The sequence below is a fragment of the Dunckerocampus dactyliophorus genome, chromosome 10, assembly GCF_027744805.1.
Source record: "Dunckerocampus dactyliophorus isolate RoL2022-P2 chromosome 10, RoL_Ddac_1.1, whole genome shotgun sequence".
Taxonomy (NCBI): domain Eukaryota; kingdom Metazoa; phylum Chordata; class Actinopteri; order Syngnathiformes; family Syngnathidae; genus Dunckerocampus; species Dunckerocampus dactyliophorus.
In genome coordinates, this window is record NC_072828.1 from 31,514,547 (window position 1) to 31,526,992 (window position 12,446).

The 12,446-nt window shown below is 42.5% G+C and overlaps 1 protein-coding gene across 3 annotated transcripts in view; it reads left to right on the forward strand.

The window, feature by feature from the left end:
• Positions 1 to 12,446, forward strand: part of ccdc50a (coiled-coil domain containing 50a) — a 27,027-nt gene continuing 14,581 nt past the window's right edge. For all 3 annotated transcript variants that reach the window (XM_054789148.1, XM_054789149.1, XM_054789150.1), the window contains exons 1-4: positions 1 to 270; positions 6,456 to 6,518; positions 9,645 to 9,774; positions 10,367 to 10,460. In XM_054789148.1, coding sequence (XP_054645123.1) covers positions 216 to 270; positions 6,456 to 6,518; positions 9,645 to 9,774; positions 10,367 to 10,460 — 342 coding nt within the window. In that variant the 5' untranslated portion in view covers positions 1 to 215. The remainder of the gene's footprint in view (positions 271 to 6,455; positions 6,519 to 9,644; positions 9,775 to 10,366; positions 10,461 to 12,446) is intronic.

The following is a 12,446-nucleotide window of genomic DNA, read 5'->3' on the forward strand; positions in this document are numbered from 1 at the left end:
GAAGAGATTCGTGTTTAAAAAAAAAACCCGACACACTAGCTGGGGCAGGGTTGCTGTCATCTACGGAAGGCAATCAGAGTGACCGTCCACCACCTGAACCATCCGTCCGGTTTATGAGATAAGGCGATCAATCAGCCGCCGGTTAACCTTCGGGCGGGGGGGGAGACAGACGCATAGGAGCAATTTACGATCTTCAACTCCTGAGTGGCGACAACATGGCTGAGTGTAACGTTAGCATCGACCAGGACAAGCTACCTGGCGTGAAAGAGGGTAACGTCCACCACGCACCATTTTTTTGTTTGGCTTGTCACGTCTAAATCCTTTAAACGTGTTGTTTTAAACTTGTCACGGCTAACCATTTAACGTTGTTGTTTTTTTTGTTTTTTTTACTAGCCACGTCTAACCATGTAAACACAGGTAACGCCGGCGTTGCTAGTGCTACAAGTTAGCAAAACAAAGGTGTTTCAAATGGGTTAGCATGGATGGATAGCAAACGTTAGCATAGTTCAGTGGTCTAATTAGGGTATTTTTTATCGTTTATTTGGCGCAAGTTCTGAAACACTACCATGGGTTTCCTTTGTAAGAAGATGTGGAATGGGTGAAAATGGTCCATGAGAGTGGTAACGTGTTAAGGGTTTATCCGGAGCAAGGTTACGGTAGAACCGCGTCACATGTTAACAGAGTCATCACGTCCGAAAAGGAATAGGAAGAAGCAGAGCTGGTTTATTACTACTCCCCTTCTCAATTTTCACAGCAGCTGCTGATAGTTCGTTCACTTTCTGTGTTCAGTATGCACTCGTTGACCATTAAGAATGTGTCATAGTAAAGAAATAGTAGTAACGTATTCACTAATAAAGAATACATCCTTTTTTTGTTAGTCAGCTGGTCTGTTGTATTCACACGACTTTGGCGCCTGTTTTGAAAATGCAGCAACGCCCACCGCACTCTCGGGTACCTGTCTCACCAGACTGCAAAGGTGACACCACAGATGGAGCTTCCTTGAGGAATGGAATGGGGATGTTTTACGGGGGAAAAAGCAGCAGCTGGTCAGTTGGATGCTTGTTATTCTGGTCAGAGAGGAGCTGGGCTTGTCTGCAGCGGGAGTGTGCAGGAGGGGAATGATTGCTCAACAGCTGCCCTTGTCTTCTGTTGCTTGATGTGGTCTCAACTACAGTTGGAGTGCATCTTGGTGCAAACTATGAATACAAACTGCTGGTCGTACATGGTAGGGGTTCCCGGTTAAGAAGATTAAGCGTATGGTGGAGAAATATCAGCGTTAATCACATCCCACCATGGCCTGCGAGGCATGGGGGGGAGCTGTGTGGAGGTCTCACCCTCCTCATCCAAGCATCTGCCGTCTCATCTGTGAGCGTTTGTGCAGAGAATTGGTCTTTAACACTTAGAATATTGTCCCATAGAATGCATGTCCCTCACATATCACCCACGGTTTTTATTGGAGTTTATCTTCAATACCAGGGGAGTCCTAACTTATTCCAGCGAAGGCCACATAGTGAAGAATGAAAGGATGCACTTTTGTAAGGATATTAGGGGTGTCACAAGATCTCATGTCACTACATCTACATTAAAACGTGACAAGTAAAGGACACTTGACCTGGAACAACAATAAAGAAATAAAGGAATGAATGAATGAATCGCACAATAATTGCAAATGAAGTGGATGATCAATATATTGGCACGTGCATGCGTGTCCGCTTTCCTTGTTTATCGCCTCCAAACAGACAGGAAGAGGTTTCACTCTGTGCTTTCAACTTGCTTTCAGCACCTTGACACGTTTGTTGCATAGAACAACGGCATGCATGGAGTGAGACCTTATGTCATTCATACAGTCTGTTTGTCTCGGTGGGTGGAGGTGGGGCCACTAGCATACACACACAGTGCAGAAGAGTGCAACGTAATTAGTAGATTTGAAACATAATGTTAAAATCTCGTCGTGTTTTCGTAGACCCAATCTCCTGTTTGGTCTTGTCTCGTGACCCCCCTACTAAGAAGTTGTCATGTACTGTAGGTGAACAAGCCTGTTAGTATCAACATCACTCTTTGCTCGTTTTTTCCCATTTGTGCTGCTTTTTTTCCAAAATATTTCAACTTTCTTTTTAAACAATATTTGTAAAAAATCTTTTTTGTCAAATTCTGACTTTATTGTCATATTTTGACTTTATTCCCATGATGTCATTTATTCCCCAACCTAATTTTCCAAAAGTTCCAACTTTCTTGGATATTTCACCTTTATGATACCGAAATGACATTTTTCCTCATCATTTTACGCTGCCTTTTTTCTCTTCATATTTTGACCTTATTCTCATCAAATTAAAGCTGTTTTCCATTTCTGCTGTTTTTTTTACATTTTCCAACTATTTCAACTTTCTGTTTGTCAAAGTTCTTCTTGCATTATTCGGACTTCATTCTCATCATATTATTGTTAGTTTGTTCCCACATCATAATTTTTCTCCAACCTCGTTTTGCTCAGTTTGTTCCTCACAATATTACAACTTTTAAAAATGTATTTTTTCTTTCCTATTTCAACTTTATGCTACTATAATGACATCATGTATACTCATTTATATACAATTGCGACTTTTTCTTGTTGGATTATTGCTTTTTTTCACTTCATTTTTGGAATTGTAAAATTACTGCTGATTTTACCATTTTTTATGTTTTTTCTTGTGAAATGATGTTTTTGGAGTGTGCCGCGGGCCAATGCGAAAAAACTAGGAACTGCAGTTTGGCCCCCCTGGACGATACTATAGCAATGATCGACTGTGGGGTAGTCAGGGTAGGATGCTAATGAGGATAAGCGGCATAGAAAATGGGGTGCATGGATTACACTTTTTTTTTTTTATTTGCAAATATTTTAATTTTTGCATACATATTTTTTTCCTCGTAATTGGGGATGCTTCGATCGATCAGCCACCAATTATTATCGGCCGATCTCCATAAAAAGCACGTTATCGGCAGAGGCTGATAATTGCCTTTCAGAGGCAGATCACAAGAAACGGCGGGCGTGCGGCGGCGACACGACAGTTGATGTCATGGCAACACAGACGTGTGCTGTGTCACGCAGGGTTGCCAACACCGACAAGGAACGCACTTTGTCCCGTATCAACTCTCGTCTGTAAAACCTGCGATGGTGTCAGTTTGACAGCTTGACACAGACTACTCCAATCCATGCCAGCGTAGTCAAACCTACTGCTCTGCTACTTTTCTTGCATCTTTTGTTACACGCTTTGCCTCGGTATCACTATCAACAGCTAACTAGCCAGCTAGCTAGAATCATCCGCCAAGCTTCCGGTCTTCGGAGTCCAAATGTGTCTTGTCAGCACAGTGACATTTTGGTTTTAAAACAAAACAAGCAATGCGGTTAGTTAGGAGCTCGTTTTTGTCCTACAGGGAAGTGGAACTCACGTCCGTGGGATACGTAGTAACTTTTTCAAGCGTCACTGAACAATTTAGCTGTGGTGTTGTCGTGATACTAATGATGTCCTGTCCTCCAAACACTACTTAAAGCCTTATGGTGGTGTGGTAGTGTGGTGATACCATCACAGGGGTCTCCTAGCTCGCTTTGCTTCATCTCTTAGTTGCTTTGTGTTAGAAGTGTTGAATTCAGACTTTTCTATAATGACGAATGAGTGGAAAGACGATGGCCACACGGTTTGAGTGGAGATGAGCTGCTTTGTGTGTACATTTGAAATGTTGCCAGTCACAAATAAAAGACAAATAGTTGCCAGCTGTAATAGTGATGAAAGTTGGACACCCTATTTATTGTCTTTTTACTTCAGCATCGCACCTTTCTATTTCATAAACACATTTATTTCTATGATTTTATTCTCTTATCTTGAACTAAAAACTTTCTCATTGTTTTGTTTTTCTGGTGTTATGACTTTTTTCCTGGAATATTTCAACTTTATGCTATTTTTTTTCTTAATATTGTGACTTCACTCGCTTAATTTTGTGTCCTTTTTATATTAAAAAAAAACAAAATACTGTAAAATTACTGATTTTATTCCCTTTTTTTAAAAAATGTTCTTTAATTGTATTTTTAGAAAGTTCAAGATTCAAGAGTTTTATTGTCATATGCATAGTAAAACTGGTAGTTCTGCTATGCAATGAAATTCTTATTCTGTTCATTCCCCCAAGAAAAGAAAGAAGAAAAACACAAGAAAATGAATAAGAACATCAGAAACATAAATACCAATAAATTAAGCAACAACAACAGAAGAGACATTAATACAAATCAATCAATCAATCAATAAATAAATAATAAAGTGCTGTGAGTGTGTGCATGTACGTGGGACAAGAAGAAAAAAAAACACTCGTGAGCTGTAAATGGCCCCCAGGCCTGCATGAACTGTGCAGGCAATGTTTGAACTTGGATTGTAAACATGTTTTATGATGATGTCTTAGGACAGGCCGTGTCGCTTGTGGATGCGTACGTTACACGTCATGTGGTTCACATCCTATCATCGCTCTGACCCTGAGACGGACGACACGGCACAGGAAGCACAACTGACCGCATCAAACTGCTGGTGAAGTCTAAATATGAAGATAAACATGCTGCAGAGCTTGAGCACTTTATGTGATTTTTAGAGCAGGAAGCCTCAAGTCCTTTCCACACAGTAAATGTACGCTGCAAGCTAATAGACTGGAAACAGAAGACTTACTTTGTTTGCATGACTTTTTTGTCAAGCGGCTAAACACAGACTTGCTTAAGTGGGGGGGGGGGGGGGGGGGGGGGGGGGGTGAATGTTTGTTCCTTCATGTAAATTTCACTTCATGTTTTGACATAAAAACACCAAACCGGTACAGACTCCTTGAAGATTAGAATGTGCACACAAAGCGTCAGAAAAGAACACGTAATAGTTGGCTCGTGCAATATGACCAGTGCTGGCAAATGATTCATCGTTTTAATGAAATGAATCACCATTTGCAACTATATGTGAAATATGCTCTTTTTTTTACTGCATTTTATGAAGAAAAAGCTAAATGACCTTCCATATTTGTATGTATTAACATACAAGATCAACGACCTTCAGATAGCACACATGTCTCCCAACAGGAGCACATCATCTGGATGACACTTTAACAACGTTATTATGGGCCACGAGGAGTTGCGTTCAAAGACACCACGTCATTCTTTCAAGTTGAAGTCACTTAATTTCGGAGCAAATGGTACTTCCTTTGTAGGAGTTACGCTAGCGAGTGACTCGAGTATACTTACTGTTTTCCTTTGGCTTTCTGTTTATTTAGACCACACATGCACGCATAATAAAGACGTGATGTTCGGAATGTCCCTGAATGCACCTCGCTGTAGTCTAGTGGCAATGAGGAAGTGTTGAGATCAGACTTTGGGTATTGTACCCCCGTCTGTCATCATAACAGAGAGGGGGTGGCTAGACAAGGTTCACATGCATTAATTCATGAAATCAATTAGTTACTGCCATTAACGCGTTTCAATAGAATTCAATATTGAAGGGTTGACCCCCTGTCAAACTCATCGCGTGCACGGAGCTGGAACCTATCCCAGCAGATCTATTTTGTGTTTGATACAAATACTACGTATACAGTATTCCCTAGTTTATTGCTCTTAAATGGTTCCACACTGTAAGAAGTGAATTTACACAAAGTCGGATTCTTTATTTCTAAACGGAATATTTTCCTAGTTAGAGCAGAGAAAACCTGTTTACCACCTTCTAAATATGTTTGTTTTTTTTTTAACATGATTAGACCCCTGTACATCCATATACTCACCTTTACACTCCTATTACCCACTACAGTAGACGTAACGACATAGAAAACCTGTTTACCACCTTCTAAATATGCTTTGGAACATGATTACAGTAGAGCCCTCTGGACATGAAGTAACACCCCTATAGTCACCTTTACACTCCTATTACCCAGTGTCGTAGACATAATAAGAGAAAATAAGGCATAATATACAGTAGATTCACACCTTAGCTTTGGGAGAGTTCCTTTTTTTGCTTCCTGTTGTGTCCAGTACTTCCTGCGGTGGCTATTGTCCTCATCAGTGTGACATTACTGACACCTAGTGACCAGTGTGCGATACCACATATCATCACAACCTCCTTTAAATGCGTCTTCTGAAGGCCGTGTATTTGGATTTTACTTCATTTAGACGTTTTGATGCTTAATTTAGGCTAAAAATGTGTAACTTTTGCTTCAATATGCTATACATTATTTTTAGGACCTAAAACAGCAATGTACTACTCCCAAGAAGTTCGGGATGTTTCAGATTTGTTTCTGGATGAAACTAAATGTACTACAGTATAAAGTTTCTTTCATTCTGAGTGTCCAACGCGCCACAACACAACATAAGAGTTGTGCATATCACTGACTTTTTGTGTGTTGTATATTTTGGAAAAGGTGACAGAGTGAAGCCGCAAAATGACTGCGTTTGACTAATGTGAGCTTTCTTTTAGTGTGCAGAGACTTTGCTGTGCTGGAAGACCACTGCCTTGCCTACAACCTCCAGGAACAAGAGAGTAAGCAATCATTTTTGTATTGATTTATTGTGTTTGATAACCACGTGTGACGATGTCAAAGCTTTGTAGCTACTTTCCTCTTTCCTGCCTTTTGTAAATCTTCTGATGTCATTGCCAAACAGGAAGCTGATTTTAGATGGGTTCTCCCTCCCTCTTCTGTTCAAAAACATAATTCCACTGTGGACGGCGTGCAGCCCGGCAACAATCCTGCGCCGCCGTATTTACTTTGCAAACCTGAGCTGATGTATTTAGAGCACGAGTGCAGACAAACACGGGCAGCTTTTCTCTGTGCCAAGACGAACAAGAGCAGGAGAAGCTGCGGTCGTTTCTGTTGTGTTAAATCTGTCAGAATGCTGTGGTTTGTTTGGATTGCATTCTTTCGTTCTTGTGCTGCAGCTGTCGCCTCATGTCGCCCTGACACCGCAGCACTTTGCAGTGAACACAACGTCTCTTAACCTGCATAGGAAGAATTTTGGGGGATTCGCCAGCTTCTTTTCATACTCAAACCTTGCTTTTCCACGATCGTACAAAATTGCACATGAGAAACTCATCCTTTTGCCCTGCACTGTATTGTTCTGAGGAATCCAGTTCCCAAACAAAGCACCCTTCGCACTGTCAACCGCTAAATAACCCGCCATGGGGCCAAAGAAGGTTGCGAGTGCCAGCACATTGATAAAGAAGGTGAGAAACGCTATTGAATTTGACAAAGAACTCGTCACAAAGCACAAACACGGCGTCCTCTCCCCTCCCCGCTGCTCGCCATCTTTGCCAACAAGGGACTTGAATAAAGTGACGTTAAATCAGGGGTAGGCGACCCGCGGCTCTTCAGTCTCCATGCTGTGGCTCCTTTTGGTCACGACAAATGATTTGATAAGATCGTGGATTTTATATCGTGGAGTTCAAAGTGAGTCTTGCGTCACATCCACGTCTGTGGCCCCCGCCTTCACCTGCAGGCGGCTTCTTGAGCATGCAATAGCCGCCCTAAGCTAACCATGAATACGTCCCAAAAATGAATGATTTGTCAATATTGATCACAAATGAGAGGCTACAGTCCCGTGTGAAGGGCGAAGCCATATCTAATCAAGGAAGGCCTCGATTAGAATGCATCTGGAACTGTAATTATTCTCTGTAAAATGTGTTTTTGCTTTATTTTTAGGTTATTTCTCATGGGAAAAGTTCATACGATTCAGTTTTCGTCTGGCCTTTTGGAACGGATCACCAGAGGCGTGGACTTGAGTCACGCGACTTAGACTTGAGTCACAATTGAAAATCAAATGAAAGCCGATTTCATGGTCCTGTTGTGGCTATAGTGTAACGTTTGCCGACACGATAACATTCAAGTGTCCCGCAGTCTCCATCTTCCTTCGAGAGCTGTTCTTGTCAAAATGACGTGACACATCCTGAAGGTCGTTGATTGTTTTGGTTTCCTGCTGATGAATGTGGCAGCCCTTGAGTGATGCTCTCCAGCTTGGCCTGTGACAGGACTTTGGGCTTCAAATGTTTCCTTTATCAGGTGCGCTAAGCAATTGATCAGTGTCCTTCAATATCAAGATCAATATCAAGCCCTTGACTTTTTGCCATGGCTGTGACTCACCAGCTCCTTGTTTAACCTCGGCGGCCCAAGAGCGGGAACTTCATTTAGCCCGGTGCTGCTAAATTGTCCAGACGTAATTTTGGACTTTTTCACATGGAAGCGGGCCAGGAAGATGGATAGTCTGGTGAAGATGATCTTCAAGAGCGAGTGAGTGATGCCGTCCACGCGTAGCGAGCGCCGCGAGTGCGTCAGCCAGCAGGATTTATTTATCTGCTGTTACGGCCGCAATGTGCACTCCACTCATCTTGGAATGGCCCGGCGACAACCAACGTTCATTTCTCTGCGTCTTTGGGGTGATCACCGCAGGATGACGAATCTGCGCCATGGACGTTCATCTTGTTCTCAACAGGCGATCCAAACAGTGCAAGGAGGAAAACATCAAGGAGTAGCGGATCAGTAAATACAGTGATACCTCGGTTAGCGTGCTTTTCGGTTAAAATCCAAAATTGTAGCAAAAATTTTGCCTTAGCTTGCGTTCGCACGCTTGTTTAGCATCCGGTTTGTTTACGCCGCCAACTTGGATCACGCGCCGAAGATGCACATGATTGCGCAATGCATTGTAGTTCACGGGCGCCATTTTTAGGGCGACAGCACTTGTTTATATCAGAGCAAATAGTCCAGAATTTTGTAGTAATAGTCACATAGTGCTTTTTGACCTTTAAATAGGTTCAGTTTAAGTGCTCTCATTAAATTAACAGCAATGTTCTTGGTTCATGTTCTGCTAGTTGTTAAAAAAGTTTAAGTTATTAAAATTATTTGTCAAAATAAAAAAACAAAATTTGCTGACGCAGCAGCGGCTGTCCGTCCTCCCATGCAGCGCACCACCACAGCTTCAAAATATCCTAGGGGAAACGCTGCACCTTGTAAGCGCACCCGGCTCAGTTCCGTGGTGTCGCTGCCACCAGCCGTTTTTCATTTCCTATCCTAAGCGACAAGGTACATGTGTATTGCTTCTAGAACCTTGATATTTACTTTGATATCTATATTGACATTTTTAGTGGAAAAAATTGTGGCTGCAGCAGAATGTGTTTTTGTTCAGTGATGTTTTGTGGGCTTTTTCCAGCAAAACTAGGTAGAAGTGATGTTAAACATTCAGTTGTCATTTTCTGCATGTAAAACTATAATTATTGTCCATAAAATGTTCACATTTTTGGGTGTCTGGAGCAAATGAATTGAATTTACATTTTTTTTTAATGGGAAAATATGCTTTGGTTAGTGTCCGTTTTGGTTTAAGTCAGACCTTTGGGAACGGATTAATGACGTTAACCAAGGCACCACTGTAAGTCCATTATTGACACGTGTTTCGGGGGTTCCAATCTGCGTTTGGTTAGCTGTGTGTGGCGTTGGCGTGTTCTCTCAGGGTACTCTGGCTTCCTCCCACATTCCAACAACATGATTGGTTCATTGGAGGCTCTAAATTGTCCACCGGTGTAAACAGTTGCTTGTCTCCACGTGTGATTGGCTGGTGACCAGTGCAGGCTGTCGCTCACCTCTTGCCACTCAAAGTAGAGCAATGTGTTTGTGTCTTACAGTTGAGAGCCACTTGGCGTCCAATGTCCACAAGAGCCGTCTGGTCCAGCAGGACCTGCAGGTGGCCAAGAAGCTGCAGGAGGAGGAGGATGAGATAGCCAAGGTCGTGATCAAGAAGCAGCATGTCGACATGTGGGTGTCTCTTACGTCGACGAGGGAGCTTGCATGCATTTCAAGCCGGGGAGGGGAGTGTGCCCCCCCCCTCTCCCCGCAGTAGAGTGGAAAATCTTTCTCCTTCCTGTGCTGTGCATTTTAATGGGCTAAAATTGCTGACTCACAGCTCACTTGGATCACAAATTAAATGACAAATCTTCCATAACGTACAGTGAAGTGGGATGGCGTGATTTGGTCATGCAGCAATGCAGCTGAAAAAAGGCCCTGACGGTGCAGAGGTGGCAATAATAATGCTGCAATAAGCAAATGTGGAGTATGGCCCTCCTAAATTCTTGGCTATAATTTAAAGGTCTGTATTAACAATCAATTGAATTGGCAAATAGTGGAGGAGCACATCAAGAGAATTGTGTAGTCATTTAATGTTGGGTGTAAATGTCAGCCTGCCACCACTTACAGCAGACATGCTGATCCACACGTCTTACTGGTGTCACTGCCATGACCTTTGAACCCATTCCAAGACTCACGGGAGCCTGTTGCCTTGTTTCGGTTACTAAGGTGTTGTTCTCTCCCTTTCCTCCCCGCAATCAACACCAACTCACGGAAACCTCAGCGAGCGCCAAGACAATGAGATCGCTCATGAGATTCAGGACCAACTGGTTCGACAGGCCGAGCAGCAACGACGACAGCAGGAGGAGAAGGATGCGGTAGGACAAACACACACACACACAAACAAAACATTAGTTGGTACATTAGTTGGTATGACTTGAATGACGTGGGTGCCCCTCCCAGTTAAACAAAAAAAGTTCAACCTAACTTTTCATTCTCTTACCGTCAGTTCATATTGTACACTTTTAGCGTACACTGGTGCCTTGGTTAAGGTCTTGAATCTGTTCGAGAAGGTCCGACTTAAACCAAAACAAACTCTAACCAAAGCATATTTTCCCCTATGAGAAAATAATGTAAATTCGATTCATCCTGACACCCAAAAACGTTAACACAAAACACATTAAAAAGACCATAATTATAGTTTTATAGGCAGAAAATATTTAAGACTAAAACAATAATTACAAATGAATGGACAGCTGAATATTTGATATCACTTTTAACTAGTTTTGCAAAGAGGGAGGGGCAGGAGAGGAGATTGTTTGGATGGCGATCCTTTTTTTATTTATTGATATATACTTGTATTTTAGACTCTACACTCATGCCACAAAAAACGTATGCAGACAGGTACAGTGCCACAAACAAGTGAGCATTTAACATCATTTTACTTGGACAACAAGCATATAACGGCAATTAGTTCGCCAAGAAAACATAGTGCTGCTCTCAAATTTGACTAATGTAAAATCCCGAAAAGCCCAGCAAACGCAGCGCAAGCTGTGTGCAAACAATGCGGGCAGTGAGTATCGACGCGTGTGTGTGCGTGTCTCATTCACATGAATGCCTTCGCTTTTCCACCACCTCTTGGAGCAAGTCGAGGGGGAATTCTCAAGTAGGTCCCTTACAAATAATGGAATTAACGATGCTAAGGATAATGCCTGCTGTTGCGTGGCATCACGTGGGATGGAAATGGGCCACGACTGGTTCACGGATGCGGGAAGCGGTGGTGACAATGCACGGCCGTGTGAGAACAATGGTGTCGTGCACTAGACGTAAGCACCACTTGACAAGTCGTGCGGGAGCGCAGTCATTTCATGTGTTGTTTACATATCTCGAGCGCGTCTTCTCTTTAAGTGGGAAAATTGGGAGGTCTTGCACCTTTGTCTTGGTGCGGTCCATGTGTTTGTTACGTCGTGTAGCTCTCTACAATTCTGATGTAAACAAACGTTGTCCTCAAATGGCGCCCGCAGCCCACAATGCATTGCATGATCACGTGCAAGTATAGCACTGGCACTGGCTTTGAGAGCAGAGGGTTTAAATCCCACAGCGAGCAAAAGAAACGCACAAGATGTCATGCCGGTTTGCCTCTAGCTCCTGAGCAAGGCACCGAACCACCCAACATAAACGTATTCAGCAGAGCACAGCATTAAAACAAGAAAAAAGCATGAACCGCCGAGCCTGCTGTTGTAGCCGTGTGTGTCGTCTACAAAAGCAAACATACAGACCCTTTCCGAAAAATTAGAATGTCATGGAGAAGTTGTTTAATTTCCATAATTCCATTCAAAAAGTTAAACTTTCATAGATTACAGATTCAGGGCCCACAATTTAAACGATTTCAAGTGTTTATTTGTTTATTTTTACGTAATTTGGGCTTCCAGCTCATTAAACCCACGAAAATAGGAATTCAAAAAATTAGAATACTGTAAAGAAATCAGCCCAAATTTTGCAGGGCATGAATGTTTTAAACTGAGTGTCACACACTAATCATTTACTAAACTCAAATCACCTGCACGGGCTTCCCCAGATGTCATTAAATTGCTTCAGTTTGGTTCAACTGTCTCAGTTGGGTTCAATATGGGGAAGACTGCAGACATGACAACTGGCCAGAAGACCATCATTGATACCCTCCATAGGATGGGTAAGCCACAAAAGTTCATAGCTAAGGAGGCTGGTTGTTCACAGAGTGCTGTGTCCAAGCATATCAATGGAAAGTCTAGAGGAAGGGCAAAATGTGGCAGGAGAAGATGCAGATTTATGTTTTAGAGGACTTCATGATTCCTTCTGCTGAGGATCTGTATGGAGATGCAGAT